Here is a 15,480-nt window from a genome sequence, read left to right on the forward strand (position 1 = left end):
ATTAAGTGTTTGTTAACACGAAATGCGTAAGGCTGTGGATACAATAAACTACCTTTCACTTTGAAAACCTTTGCCTGGTGGAAGTTTGCCTTTCTGAGTGCCTGCTTTAAAGAATTTTCTGTAACCCCTTTAGAATAGTTATACACACTTGCTTAACACAAATAAATGAATTTAAAAAATTAAAATAAAAAAAGTCTTACCAGAGCTGTTGCTGCTGCTGCTGCTTTCCTTATTTGGCACAGCACTTGAAGTAGGGGGCAGTGCATAAAGCTGGCCTGGGGGTTCTTCAACACTCATGCTGCTGTTGGATGTATTTTTATCCCACATGTTCACATTCTTGTATTTGTATTGGTTGGGATCACCCCAGGCTGCAGTTCCATCATCAATTTCCATTTTACGCCGTACGGACTCTGGAGATGGCTCTTGCCAGCCAGTTGACTCGTCTTCCTTTGCTGGAGTTGACCGTGATCCACCTGACCACCCAGAAGACTTTGTGGTGGATGTCTGTGCCCCCCATGACCCACTTTCCTGCTTCTTTTTCCATTCGGAAGAACCTGCTTGCAGATGTTCACTCTCCATGTGATTTGGGTCACATTTGGAAATGTCACCATTTCCCTGGTTGGGTTTTGTTGGCTCTCCCCACCCTTGAGTTGAGCTCGACTTGGAGGGTTCAGCCCAGCTGGATGCATTATTTTGATTTCCACTTCCCCAGGAGTTTGATCGACTAGGTTCACCCCAACCAGATCTCTCACTGTCGCTGCTAGAACTTGACTTTGTTGCTCCCCAGTGATTACTCTTTGAATTATCTCCCCAGCTCTCACCACTGCGGGACCCCCACCCCTGTTTGACCTTTTGTGCATCATTCCAATTGGATTTGTCCTCTTTACTATTTCCCCATGATTGATTGCTCTTGACCATTCCAGTAGTAGCAGCAGATTGATCTTTCCATTCCCCTTGGCTTACTGCGCCTTTGGCATCACCCCACCCTGTAGCAGACTTTGGATCTCCCCACCCAGATACTGATGAGGTATCATTGCTGTTAGGGTTGGGCTTATCCACCCATCCCCCTGAGTTAGAAGTCTTTGATACAGAGCATCCCCAAGCTTCTGTTCCATTGTCAGTTTTTCGTTTGTTCAGAGACGAAGCAGCTTCAGTTGCCCAGGCAGTGTTCTGTTTAACTGGAGTCTGTCCCCAGCCAGTGTTGCACAAGACCCGTGAATCTAGGTCGTCTCTATTTACAATACTTTGGAGTAATGTTTGCTGGTCTGTTGTCCTTCTTTCCAGAAGCCTGTGTCCGCTCCCATGTTCACTTTGACTTCCAGTGCTGTCTACACTACCTTCACTTTCCCCCGTACCTGTAGTTTTGGCCCATACATTATTTGCCTCAATGCCTTTGGATCCTGCTGAAATTTGTCCTGCATTCTCTTCCTCAGCAGACGTCCAGGTATTTGATGTTTTCCTACCATTTTCCGTGTTTTCCCCCTCATTGGAATGCTGATTGTTAGGCAGTTTGTTCCAATTGCCATTTGAAAGATTAGTGCCAGTGTTTTGTGCTGCGTTTCCCCATCCTCGTTGACTACCAGCAGAAGATCCTGCATTTCCGCTTCCCCAATGCATATTCTGGGAGTTTACAGTACCTGACTCCCACAATCCTCCGTTATTCCCATTTATTTTATAGTTTGGGCCTTTGGGTCCATTGAGGCCTGGCTGCATTATAGTCGCATTCACAGTGTCACCATTAGCTTGCCCTTTAGGGACTGAAATCTTATCGCCAGAATAAGAGGAGCCGGAGGTACCCCATGTAGTACCGTATGATCCGCTGTGTTTTTCCTCACCATTACTTAGGTGAGGAATGGAAGTGCCATTTGTAACTGAAGGGGTGTGAAGTGGAGAATGATTCATATTGCTCACACTCCAAGCCCCATGCCCTGTAGAATTAGGGAGTTCATTTGCCTGCATTAAGCCAGCAGAGTTTGGTAAACTAGAGGTCATAAAGTTAGTAGTGTTATTTGGTCCAGTCATTTCAGTGTTAAGGTTTTGAGGTCGCCCACTAAAAGCCTTCCGTGTACCATTGAGTTCAGAATCTCCATTCTCCTGAAGATTCCCCCAGGAGCCAGGGGCTGAGCTGCCCATTTTAGGGTTAATACTCCGATTGTTAGACACCTGACCTAAAGTACTGCTTGGAACATTTGTGCCAGAATTATTTGACCCTTTAAGGGCATGTCCATTGCTATCCAAAATGGGCCAGGCACCATGGTTGCCATTCATATTCAAAGTGCTTGGATTTAGAACTCCGTTCGCTGAAGTATTCATGGTGCCCCAAGCATTAATCTTGTTGTGCCTACTATCTGTTTTGCTATCGGGGCCATCTTGACATGTGCTTATTACAGTTCCATGGGTCACTGCCCACGGCCCATTAATACTTCCATTGCCTGCATTATTGCTGTTGTTGCCAACCAAAAGTTTGCTCTGAGAACTATGTCCAATGCCATTTCTCATAGTATCCATTTCTTCTGTGGTATCCCCAAACGGCACTAGGTGGCTCTTCTCTGCCCCACAGCTTGGGGAAGAGTTAATATCCATACATTCTGAAGTCAACTCTGAGCTAGTTCCTGTGATCGATGGCCACACTTCTTTTTCTGTGCCGTCTACAATTACTTTTTCCCAGGTAGTGCTAGAATCACCATTGGAAGAGACCGGTCCCCAGTGGGAATTTTCATAGTGAGAGCCTAGGCTACTGTGATTGAGCTCTGCGGGGGAAGAAGAAAAAAATCAAAATGCTAGTTATACAAATTCTCAGGGCTTTGATATTTAAAATATATTCAGTAGTTCAGTAATCTAAGCAGGCAATGTTTACTTTTTCTAAATGAATAAAAATGTCCGCCACTGAGGATCTTTACATTTTTGGGACAAAGATACTAAAATAAAACGTTTTTTTAAAGCTCTTACATTAAGCATAACTTATATACAGGATGTATGTAAACAAAAGTTTAATTAACATATTTAAGCCATTAACTGGTCTTGCTACACAAAGTCTTCTGTCCAGGATTAAAGACATAATAAACGCAAACTATTTTGCCGTACCAGCCATAAACAGTATGCAAACAACATTTTTTGCAAACCTATATTACATTTACAGGATTCAAATATGGAGGGAAGACATTTTTGATTTAGTGAATGTTGAATAAATCCACTGCTTTAATCAAAGCATTTATTATTATATAATACACAAAATCCATTAATATCTTGTAAATTATATCCTTATAAACGTTGAGTACTGATGTCATCAGTTATAAACGGTGGGTAGTGAGGTCATTTCTGTCACATGACTCACTGAAACTTGTGTATTATAATAAAGTACCCCCTGTTGCAAAATATGAGGATATTAAGTTACCTCGGAGTTCCATGACCGGTATAAAAAGTGGTCATGCAACTCCTCTGTAACTTATAATATCCTTATAATTTACAAGAGGGGGTAATTTATTCACTATATAATACACAAGAGCCATTAGTATCCTGTAAATGATATAGTGAATAAAGTACCCCTACTATACCCTATACCCTAAAGTATAAGGATATAAGTTACCGAGGAGTTTCATGACCATGATCATGCTTTTATACAGGTCATGGAACTCCAAAGTCACTTCAAATATCCACACATTTTACAAGAGGGGGTACTTTATTCACTATAATACACAAGTTTCAGTGAGTCATGTGACAGAAATGACATCAGAACTCACCGTTTATAACTGATGACATCAGAATTTACCATTTATAAGGATATAAATTTATTATCGGAGCTTAGTGAGTTCATCTGTCACAACTCACTGAAATGTGTGTATAATAATAAATAAAGTACCCCCTGTTGGAAAATATGAGGAGATTAGAAGTCATTTGGGCCTCATGCTTTTATATAGTCATGGAACTCCAGGTTAACCAATAATATCCTTATGTTTTACAAGAGGTGGTATATTATTCACTATATAAAAACGTGGAACCAAAACGGTACATTGACCTCATACAGTTCTTAGCTAATGGAAAAAGCAGCCCTTAATCTTGTTTTGACAAGAGTTTCAAAATCGCATTTCCTTCCTATGCATGCTCAGTAAATCAGAGACGGCAAACAAATACAAGCTCAATACTCGTCAAGCAAGCACGCTTATTTAAAAAGCCTTGAAGGGCTCCTAGCAACAGGTCTTCTAAATGCACTCCCGTCGGCTATTTGTGGGATTTAACAGAACACAAATTCCAGCCGCACCAAATCATGGGAGTAAAAATAAGTCACTATTGTAAACAGCACCCTTTGAGGCGAGGCTCAGGGCTGGAGTGCTAGCAACATTCTAAACGAAAGACTTGAACTTCGGTTCTGACAAGAGAAAAATATACTTTCAAAGCCTAAATAAATAAATTCAGGTATGAGATCTATTATCTGGAATGTTTGAGGCCTGCACTTTTCTGGATGAAAGGTCTAATGTGAGCCTTAAGGCTACTTCCAGACAGGCTGGTTGCCTAAAGCTATTGCTTTTTCACAAAGAACATTAAAATATTACTAGACGTGGAAAACGTTTGCACCTAGTATCTGCCAGAGGGAATTTATGGCCTGTGCACATGCTTTATATTTACGCTAAATTGCTTTCATTTATACATATAATCAGTGCTTGGAAATGCTGATTAGATACTGTGTAAAGGAGCAGGAAGGCACTTTCCTTGCGATTCAACCAGTTATTTTATTATTATTATTATTATTAAAATTTATTTATATAGCGCCAGCATATTTCGCAATGCTGTAAAGTAAATGTGTTTATACAACTAAATCACATTAATTAGATACTCTACATAGAACATATGGAGTTACATACATCACAACCAATAACAGTACAAAAGGTGAGGAAGGCCCTGTGCAAAGGAGCTTACAATCCAAAGGGAAGGGAATAAGACAAGGTGTGGGAGTGGGCAGGATCAGAATTAAGTGAGTGAGAGATGAGGTACTGTATGTGTTATTGCATTTTGGTAGTTATGCAGAGTGAGGGTAGGCTTCTCTAAAGAAGTGCGTTTTAAGAGATCTTTTGAAAGCAGAAAGGTTGGGAGAAAGTGGGACAGACCACAGGAGAGAGTTCCAGAGGAGGGGTGCAGCCCTTGCAAAGTCTTGAATGCGAGCATGTGAGGAGGTAATGAGATTAGACTTAAGGAGCAGGTCAGTAAAGGAGAGTAGTAAGCGGTTGGGTGAGTATATAGAGATAAGATCAGAGATGTAGGGTGGGGCAGAGTTATGAAGTGCTTTGAATGTCAGGGTCATTAGTTTGAATTTTATTGATTGGCAGAAATGCATGGCAGAGGAGGAGCGGTTGCTGAGGTTTATGAGCCTCACGGCAGTGTTCATTATGGACTGGAGAAGTGACAGTCTCAAGAGGGGAAAGCCAATTAAGAGTTACAGTAATCTAGACGTGATATGACGAGAGAGTGATTAAGAATTTTGGCAGCATCTTGGGTGATAAATGATCGTATTTTGGATATGTTCCTTAGGAGGAAGTGACATGATTTAATAAGTGACTGGCTATGAAGAATCTAGGATAACCCCAAGGCACCAGGCCTGGGGAGATGGGGGTGATAGCAGAATTGTTAGCTATGATGGATACTTCCGGGATGTTGAGTGTTAGTTGGAGGGAAGAGAACGATTTCCGTTTTAGAGAGGTTTAATTTGAGGTAGCGTTGCGACATCCAAGTAGATATAGCAGACAGGCAGGAGGAGACCAGAGTTAGGAGTTCTGGGTTGAGATCAGGAGATGAGAGATAGATCGGAGTGTCATCAGCATGGAGGTGGTAGTGGAAACCATACGAGTTGATTAGTTTGCCGAGGAAGGAACTATAGAGAGAATAATAAGGGGCCCAGGACAGAGCCTTGAGGAACCCCAACAGAAAATGAAAGGGGAGAAGATGCTACTCCATTGTAGGAGACACTGAAGTTTCCGGGAATAATGTTTTTTACCTAAGTCAATCCAAAATTTAAGGCAGATTTAAGATACCCGTTGGGATCCTTAAAACCAATTCGGCAGCTTATCTGGCCATGTATGGGGCCAACTCGACAGATATCGGGCCAAAAATTGGCAGGTTTTATTTTTCCCATGGTCGAGGAATGCTAGTTAACGCTGTCCTCGATCCGCTGGCTCCAATTCTCCCCATTATAATCCGATCATTTGGATTGTATTATTCCTGATATTGGCCACATTATCTGGGCATATCGGGGGGGGGGTAACATTTGCTTGTTTGACATCCTCACCTAAACCAGATTTGTTGCCTACAGTAGCGCAGATTTATCACGGACAACAAGTCTCCTTGTATGCCTTTGACTTGATGCAAAAAACAGCTGTTGCGAGGAAAACAACAAATGCGCGTGTTCGCTGAACAAGTAGAGTGGGGTACCAGGCTGGTAGGGTCACAAATCCCTAAAATTGGCCAGAAAAAAAATTGCACTGGACAGACAGGTGACCTCTAAGATATAGTTGCTATAACTGTAAAAGTATTTGGAAGCTATAGTGCACAAGCATGCACATTTGTACTAAACCAACCAAACTATTGAACCCACAGAGAGAAAGTGACTTTTTGCTTCTAAGTTCAGCCTTTCACTATTGCTCACAGAGAAGAACGAATCAGCAGAATACTGCAACATGGTGCTCCTACAGAAATACCACCTGGACAATGCAGTTTCCAGTGAAGAGAAGACTGTACAGAAACTGATCTCTGTACATTTGGCTTCTCCCCAGTGGTTATGCCGTTCCTTCTCATTTTCTTTGAAGCCAAGGTTAGCCCAAATATGCAAAAGGAGGCATCTCCGGTCTGACCTCAGCTTCAGCTCGTGTGTGTGTTTTCAAATCAATCGGATTCAAATCAATGGAGCAGGGACAGGGTGCAGATCCACTTCTCTCAGCCTGCAAAAATATGTAGACTGAACCTTCCCCCATATAAGCTGTCGACAGATAAAGTCAGCAGCTTATTGGGTAGTGTATGGGGGACCTCAGACAGCTTCCCTGATCGATATCGGTCTGAAATTCAGGGCAGTTGTCAATCGGGAAAGTGTGCCCAGCCACCAGAGAATGAAACTTGAGCATGGACTATCAACTTTGTTCAAGGGAGCTTGTTGAATAGGATACAGCCACCTTATTTTCCAGTGAACAGCAGAGCCCTACGGAACATTGCCTCATGAGGCAACTTCGGAAATCTGGAACAATTCGCATGCCATCCCACCGGCGATTTGTATCCTTGCTGGTGGGAAGGCATTTTGGGAGATTAGTCGCCCGCGGTAGAGAAGATTTGTCGCTGGCCGACTAATCTCCTCGTTTGCCACCACCCTTAAGGGCAACTTACATTATATCTGTACAAAAGATTGGTCAAATCTTTGAACTAGGTTACTGGTGGGTCAAGTTTTAGGGAGGGCAGAACTATTCTGAAGGTCTGTTATCTAAACTGCAAATTGTTAACTAGATGATGACCACTTTAACATGCCATGGTTTAAATTCTACTGAACTTTTTGCTCATTGTTCTAGCCTCGCTATACATAAAAATGTCCTCGCTCCCATCGATTGTTATTGCAGTTATGTGGAAAGGAAACAACCCATCAAAGGATACTATAAAGCAATGTCACAGTGAGGGAATATTACTTATTCTACCCATTAAAACACATTTTAAATCTACTTTAAGGTATGGGATTCCGTTATCCAGAAAGCTCTGAATTACGGCAAGGCCGCCTCCCATAGACTCTTTTTTACCCAAACAATCCAATTTTTTTAAAAAAATTATTTACTTTTTTCTCTGTAATAATAAAAACAGTATCTAGTACTTGATGCAAACAAATATATATATATATATATATATATATATATATATATATATATATATATATATATATACACACACACACACATACACTTTAAATTTTCTTTATATAAAATTAAACCTTATTCGATGCAAAACAATCCAACGTAATTTACTTCATGTGTAACTGATTTTCTAGAAGACTTAATGTATAAAGATCTAAATAACAGAAAGATCAGTTATCCGGAGAACCCGATGTCCTGAGCATTCTGGATAACTGGTCCCATACCTGTATTATGTTTCTCATTCTGCTCTCACAGACTAGGAATTAACCAGAAGTTGCAGTTCCTGTACTTTAAATTTCTTCTATTGAACTTCATTTAAAAAAAGGCAAAAAAATGGCATGCAACAACCAAAGAGAATAACATAAAGGTAACACAAGAGAGCAGATTTACTGATGCAAAGCCTAAAACAACAGGAATACCAGCAGCTGAAGACACAGGGAAGATAGATGCATAAGGGGGTTGAGGTACCACATTCTCGTACATAACACCGTGCAGAAAAACCATTGAAGGCATTTCACCCAGCAGAACTAGCAGTGCAGACCGAAAAGGCCAAAATAAACAATATATAAAATAATTCACCTAGCTGGTTAGGGGAATGGCTGACCAGATCCCGAATGGGGGGCATGCCTACAGAAAAGTAGAAAAAAAATTAAAATGAAGTATTCATACTGCAGCTATTTACTTTACTTATATGCTGGCTACATTATCTCCACTCAACCAACATTATCATGAACACTACACTAAGAGGCCCATTTATCAAGGTCTGAATTTATGTCATTATTTCCTTTAAAATACTGCGATCAAATATGCACAGGTTTTCTGTCCCCTTATAGTAACATAGTAAATAAGGTATTCCCTCACTTGCTAAACACCATCCAACCCCATCTATCTAATGTATCAGCCTGTCCGACTGATTCAGGGAGAGAATTCCACATCTTCACAGCTCTCACTGTAAAAAACCCCTTCCGAATATTTAGGTGGAACCTCTTTTCTTCTAATCGGAATGGGTGACCTTATGTCAGCTGGAAAGACATACTAGTAAATAAAGCATTAGAGAGATTATTATACGATCGATCCCCTTATATATTTATACATAGTTATATCTCCCCTTAAATGCCTCTTCTCCAGTGTGAACATCCCCAATTTGGCCAGTCTTTCCTCATAGCTAAGATTTTCAATACCTTTTACCAGTTTAGTTGCCCTTCTATGTACTCTCTCTAATACAATAATGTCCTGTTTGAGTGATGGAGACCAAAACTGTACGGCATATTCTAGATGGGGCCTTACAAGTGCTCTATACAGTGGAAGAATGACCCCCTCCTCCCTTGACTCTATGCCCCTTTTAATACAGCTCAAGACCTTATTTGCCCTTGATGCTGCTGACTGGCATTGCTTGCTACAGCCAAGTTTATCATCTACAAGGACTCCAAGGTCCTTTTCCATAATGGATTTGCCTAGTGCAGTCCCATTAAGGGTATAAGTGGATATTTTTACATCCCAGGTGCATGACTTTACATTTATCAACATTGAATCTCATTTGCCACTTAGCTGCCCAGATTGCCAGTTTGTCAAGATCCTGTTGCAAGGATGCCACATCCTGGATGGAATTAATTGGGCTGGATAGTTTTGTGTCATCTGCAAACACTAATACATTACTTACAACACCCTCCCCTAAGTCATTAATGAACAAGTTAAATAAAAGTGGACCCAATACTGAGCCCTGGGGGACCCCACTAAGAACCTTACTCCAAGTAGAGAATGTCCCATTAACAACCACCCTCTGTACCCGATCCTGTAGCCAGTTTCCTATCCATGTGCAAACGACTTCATTAAGCCCAACAGACCTTAATTTAGAAAGCAGTCGTTTGTGGGGCACAGTATCAAACGCTTTGGCAAAATCCCAATAGATCACATCTACTGCCCCCCCTATTTATTTATAATTTGCATTAGTGAAAAAAATGAATCATACAAATTTTTTCAACCTGAAAATGCGGATTTTTTCAGACTTTTTGTCCGAAACCCACAATATTTTCAGGTTAATGCATGAAACCCAGCGCAGATAGAGATATGTCCGGACTTCTCCCATTGACTTATATGCAAACTCGGCAGGTCGGAGATGCAAGATTTTTGGATTCTGAATTTTTCCTCTGGGTATAATAAATCCCAAAAAATTCTAGTTTTTTCCCCCCACTAAAAAATCAGATTTTATAGTAAAAAAAAAAAAATAAAATAAATAAAATGTTCAGGTTTTTGACATTCGGAGTTTAATAAATAACTCCCTTAAAGTCACTGCTCATAGCTCTTTCATAAGAGAACATACAGAAACCGCTTATCAGGAAACAGACATAAGGGCAAATCGAAGCGCCACGAGAAAACACACAAAGACAGGAATATACACTGTAAGGTATATTTCCCATTTAAATAATAAATTAACGGTTTAAAATTAGAACTGATTTATATAATGTAGCACGTATCTTTTATATTTATTCTATGTACATGACATTTCATGTTGCAATACTTCTTGCCTCAGGAGAGAACTCCCTGTCCCGCTGGAATCATTGGAAAATACCTTTACAAAAGTATATATGGTCTCTACATTACATATACAGTATATAAACCTAAGTAGAGAATCAAGATTCTGCCCACTGAATTAGCATTACCAACAGTTTTTACACCTCTATTATCACTATATGCACTATTACAATGCACCAGTATATGTTGGAGTGTTTAATTCAGAAGCACTATGGGAGTTTATATAAATACGTTAGGGCTACAGGGCACACAATTATAGATATATTGTACACATCTTAATAGTTTCAATTACAATAGTAGATAGAAATCATGCCATTCGTGGTTCTCTACAGAATGAGAGAATGATAGCCTCTCCTATAAAAGAAGATGTGTTGGCAAGAATTTTTATTTTTCAGGTGCCTTAAAAGCAGATGCAAACTTTAAACAGAAAAAAAAAAAAATTATATATATGTATATATCTCAAGAGGAAACTTCGAACGACTTCAGAAAACGAAGCACTCAGAGTGCCATCCCGCTGGCGATTTAGATTCTAGCCGGCAGGAAGGCGTGTGTCTCTGACATTATATTAAAAATCCATGTCTTACTGATACTCCTTCTGTTACATTGAATAGGAGAAACAATAGCCTGTCAGAATGCAGTTCCATAGTGTAGTACTGGCTCTTTCTGAAAGCACATGACCAGGCAAATGACCTATGGTGCATATAGACCAATATTAAAAAAAAAAAAAAAAAAAAGAGAAGGTAACCAGATAGCAGCTCACTAACACAAGATAAAAGCTGCCTGATAGATCTAAGAACAGCACTTAATAGTAAAAACCCATGTCCCACTGAGACACATTCAGTTACATTGCGAAGGAAAAACAGCAGCCTGCCAGAAAGCATTTCTCTCCTAAAGTGTAGGCACAAGTCACATGACTGGGGCAGCTGGGAAATTGACAAGATGTCTAGCCCCATGTCAGATTTCAAAATTGAATATAAAAAAAATCTGTTTGCTCTTTTGAGAAATGGATTTCAGTGCAGAATTCTGCTGGAGCAGCACTATTAACTCATGCGTTTTGAAAAAAACATGTTTTCCGATGACAGGATCCCTTTAACGTAGGGGGAATCTGGTTTGCCAGTCCACAGAAGGCAACAGAAGGTCCAGGATTTTGCCCCAGTTCCCAGGGCACTCTCCGATAATTACTCAAAAAACCCGTAAACTACTAAATACTAAAAAAAAATAATCTTATTTTTATTTTAAATACTCTCACTTTACCAAATAAATATACAGATTCTCTGTGATCACCACCTCAAGCACAACATTTACCTGGATGTTCAATGCAATTTCCCTGCAAGTCTTCTGTCACAGTTCGCTCCTGGTCAACCTCAGTGCTGCTTCCGGACCGGTTTAATACTTTAGTGGCTAACCCCAGGTTGGCTGCAATGTCAGGTAACTGCTGACCACACTTCACAAGATGCTTCTGTTCCTGGTGTCAGAACTGTTGTGATATTTGACAAGGAGGGTAATGAGGCACTGGTTGCTGCTGCTGCCGACTGATTGCCGAGGGCCGCTTGGCATTATTATTTTAAATGCTGGTTGCTGTGGAAATACCGATATTCTGGTTGATAGACGACGGCTGGCTTATTATTTGATCTGGCACTGCACAAAAAAATTTGAGAAAAAAAAAATAGATTTTAGATCCTTAGGTAACAACAAAAAGCAAATTCACAAGAGCAACATGTAAACAAACATAAAGCTGCATTAAAACATAACCAAGACCTGGAAGCTTATGATTTAGGTTTATTACACTTGTTTTTAGCACAAGGACTCTTGACCACGCTGCAGGTTTCTGCTCAGTGACCAGTATGGGAAACTTTCCAAGTAGCCCACGGCCTTGCAACCATCTCCTAAGAATGTGCTATGGGACAGTTAAAGGGGACCTGTCACCCAGATATAAAAAGCTGTATATAAAAAGTCCTTCAAATTCAACATGAAACACAAATTCCTTTTTTTATTAAAGCATTCATAGTTGTTGTACATTTAAAGAGACAGCTGTCAATCAAATATTGTCTGCCCCTCCTCTATGCCTTAGGCATAGAGATGGAGCAGACAATTACTTTCACTTTCCATTCAGCACTTCTTAGACGTTACTGCTCTCCCCACATTCCCCAGTTTTCTTCACCATTTAATTGTGTAGCCAGGACATGGGGATGGACATCGGGTCCCCCTTTCTGGTGCACAAACAAGATTCTGAGATGATACAAGGCTTGTCTTAAAGGGGTTGTTCACCTTTGTAACAAATTGACAAATCTAACAGTTCACATGAATAGAACAAACTTTTCCATAGAAATAGTTAACAGAAAAAGTACAGTTCAAGAGATATTCACCTCAGAAGTGTCCCTGTACTAATCCTTCAGTTCCACACAGACCCTGTGCTGGGAGGGGGTCACTGACCCCCAAAAACACTACAGTGTTCACTTCCTCTTCCTTATATGACATCACACATTGTACTGGCAGCTAACTTTTTTTTTTTTAATTTAAAATTTTTTATTAACCATCATTTCCAAAGAAAGACGAGAGGTACAACAATGATGCAGAAGAATATTCAAGTGACAGTAGTAGCTGCTACATAACAGAATATGACTGTTCAATTAGCTCAATCAACACATATGCATCATATCATGGAGATGAATATTGCCAGAACGAGAAAATGAATCCACATGGAAATGAAAGGAGTTTAGTAGAAAGGTAGATAGAGAAAGAAAAAGAAAGGAATATAGAAAAATCGACAGGTCTGACTAGATCTGGGAAGGTAGGAAAGGCAGATCATTGTACGATACCTCGAAGTTGCAAAGTCTCCAGATACTGAGCCCACGGGTACCACTCCAGTTCCCCCTCATAACTTCTATCCTGAAGACTGTTTCGTATGGATTCCATCGCCCTAATCCAATTCACCTTTGATATCAAAATTTGTAAGCTCGGAAGTGTAGGCCTCTTCCAATTTGCTGCCAATAATGATCTTGCTGCTGTCAGGATATGAGTGGCTAAAATACGTGTTTGTTTCAAGCGTATGGCCCTAATCCTCATTCCCAAGAGAAAAGTGTGTGGGGAGGGCTGTATAACGCAACGCAGAACTTCAGAGAGCAAAGTTGCCACCATCTTCCAAAATATCTGAGCTACTGTACAGGTCCACCAGGTGTGCAGGAAGGAACCCCTCCCACCACAGCCTCTAAAGCATTGCGAGTGATCAGGGTTACCGCTTAGAGTAGCAATGCGTGTAGGGGTGTAATACCACCGAAAAATTATTTTATAAGCTCTCTCACTAGAGGCTGCACATATTGAGGTTCGCCTGGCCGTGTCCCAGATTTCCGACAGGACTTATCAGAAATGGCAAGGTCTAAATCCTCTTCCCACTTCTGCATGTAAGGCTGACGTGTAACTGTGTTGTCAGTCGAGAGGCTAACATACAGAAGTGAGATAAGGTGTGTTGGGTATGAGTGGTTGCGACACAGCTTTTCAAAGTATGTAAGAGTGGAAGACGTTTGGGCTTCGCAAGCAGTGTTCACGTAGTGCCGAATCTGTAAATAGCGATAGAATTGTGCATGGGGAATGCTATATTCTTCCCTAAGTTGTTGAAAAGATTTAACAGTCCCTTCAGAGACAAAATCCAATAAGGTTGTCAGATTCGCAGATATCCATATTCGAAACTCCATGGGAGTGCTACCTGGGGGGAAGTCTTTATTGTTAAAAATAGTCCTGTATTTTGTGGCAGTGTTGCTTAATTTCATCTTGAGCGCTATAGAGTCCCAAAGATCTAAAGCTTGCTGTGACGGGGGAAGGAGGTGTGGAAGGGAGACCCTAGCTGCTTTAGGGATCCAAAATAAATGGGCAAGTTGTAGTGGGGCCGAATAGTGATTTTCGATGGACTGCCAGGGTTCCTCAGTTGGTGCATGAGTGTGTACCATCGCCTCCAACCTACTTGCAAGGTAATATCTGTATAGATGGGGTACTCCCAAGCCTCCCAATGATTTCGGTTTTGTCATGATAGCAGCCTTAATTCTTGCCCTCCCATATGAAGTTCGATACAGCTTTTTGAAGCGAAGAAGCTACTGATTCGGGGAAGTGTATCGGCAATGTTCTAAAGAGGTATAATATCCTAGGCAATAGCGTCATTTTAATGGCCGCTATCCTACCAAACCAGGAGAGGTGATATGAGTGCCATTTGTCCAGATCTCTCTTTAGATTATCAATTAGTTTGGACTGGCAGCTAACTTAACTCCTATTGGCTATGTCTGCTGTCAATCTGCCACTGCTTCCTGTGCTGGGGAATTTGAGCAGCATTCAGGTACTGAAGAGAAACTGTTACAAGTTTGTGAGAGGGAGGGGGAGTGTGGGCTGTGTGCAGCAGAGACTTCAACTGTGCAGATGGGGGGATCGAGGTGCTTGGGACCTGGAGTTTTATGGATAATGGATCTTTCCATAATTTGGATCTTCATACCTTAAGTCTACTAGAAAATCATGTAAACATTAAATAAACCCAATAGGCTGGTTTTGCTTCCAATAAGGATTAATTATATCTTAGTTGGGATCAAGTACAAGGTACAGGTATGGCATCTGTTATACAGAATGCTTGCGACCTGGGGTCTTCCGGATAGCAGATCTTTCTGTAATTTGGATCTTAGTACTAGAAAATGGTGTAAACACTAAATAAAGCCAATAGGCTGATTTTGCTTCCAATAAGGATTAATTATATCTTAGTTGGGATCAAGTACAAGCTACTGTTTTATTATTACACTGGAAAAAGATATTTTTAAAAATTTGAATTATTGGATTATAATGGCTACTAGGGGAGATGACACTTGTACTTTCCATAAATATATTATTTTTTTGGGGGGGGGTCCATGTATTATTTTGTGTATTTACCTCATAAAAAAGGTAAAATATTTTTCTGGTATAGATCCCTATATCATGAAAAATATAACTTTTTCATTTTTTGGTATTTAGAGCTCTAAATCTTGTTCCAGAAGTGGAACACTTAAAAAAGGTATCGTTATCTGAAAACCCGTTATCCAGAAAGCTCCGAATTAAGGAAAGG

The 15,480-nt window shown here is 40.5% G+C and overlaps 1 protein-coding gene across 9 annotated transcripts in view; it reads right to left on the reverse strand.

The window, feature by feature from the left end:
- tnrc6a.L (trinucleotide repeat containing 6A L homeolog) overlaps positions 1-15,480 on the reverse strand; it is a 62,909-nt gene that overhangs the window by 21,475 nt on the left and 25,954 nt on the right. For 7 of the 9 annotated variants that reach the window (XM_018236550.2, XM_018236555.2, XM_018236553.2 and 4 more), the window contains 3 exons: positions 11,712-12,044; positions 8,454-8,501; positions 201-2,750 (listed from right to left, as the gene is read on the reverse strand). In XM_018236550.2, coding sequence (XP_018092039.1) covers positions 201-2,750; positions 8,454-8,499 — 2,596 coding nt within the window. In that variant the 5' untranslated portion in view covers positions 8,500-8,501; positions 11,712-12,044. Of the gene's footprint in view, positions 1-200; positions 2,751-8,453; positions 8,502-11,711; positions 12,045-13,225; positions 14,474-15,480 lie in introns of those variants that run through there. The other 2 variants (XM_041576797.1, XM_018236554.2) reach the window with 2 other exon arrangements.

This window comes from Xenopus laevis, chromosome 9_10L, assembly GCF_017654675.1.
Source record: "Xenopus laevis strain J_2021 chromosome 9_10L, Xenopus_laevis_v10.1, whole genome shotgun sequence".
Taxonomy (NCBI): Eukaryota; Metazoa; Chordata; class Amphibia; order Anura; family Pipidae; genus Xenopus; species Xenopus laevis.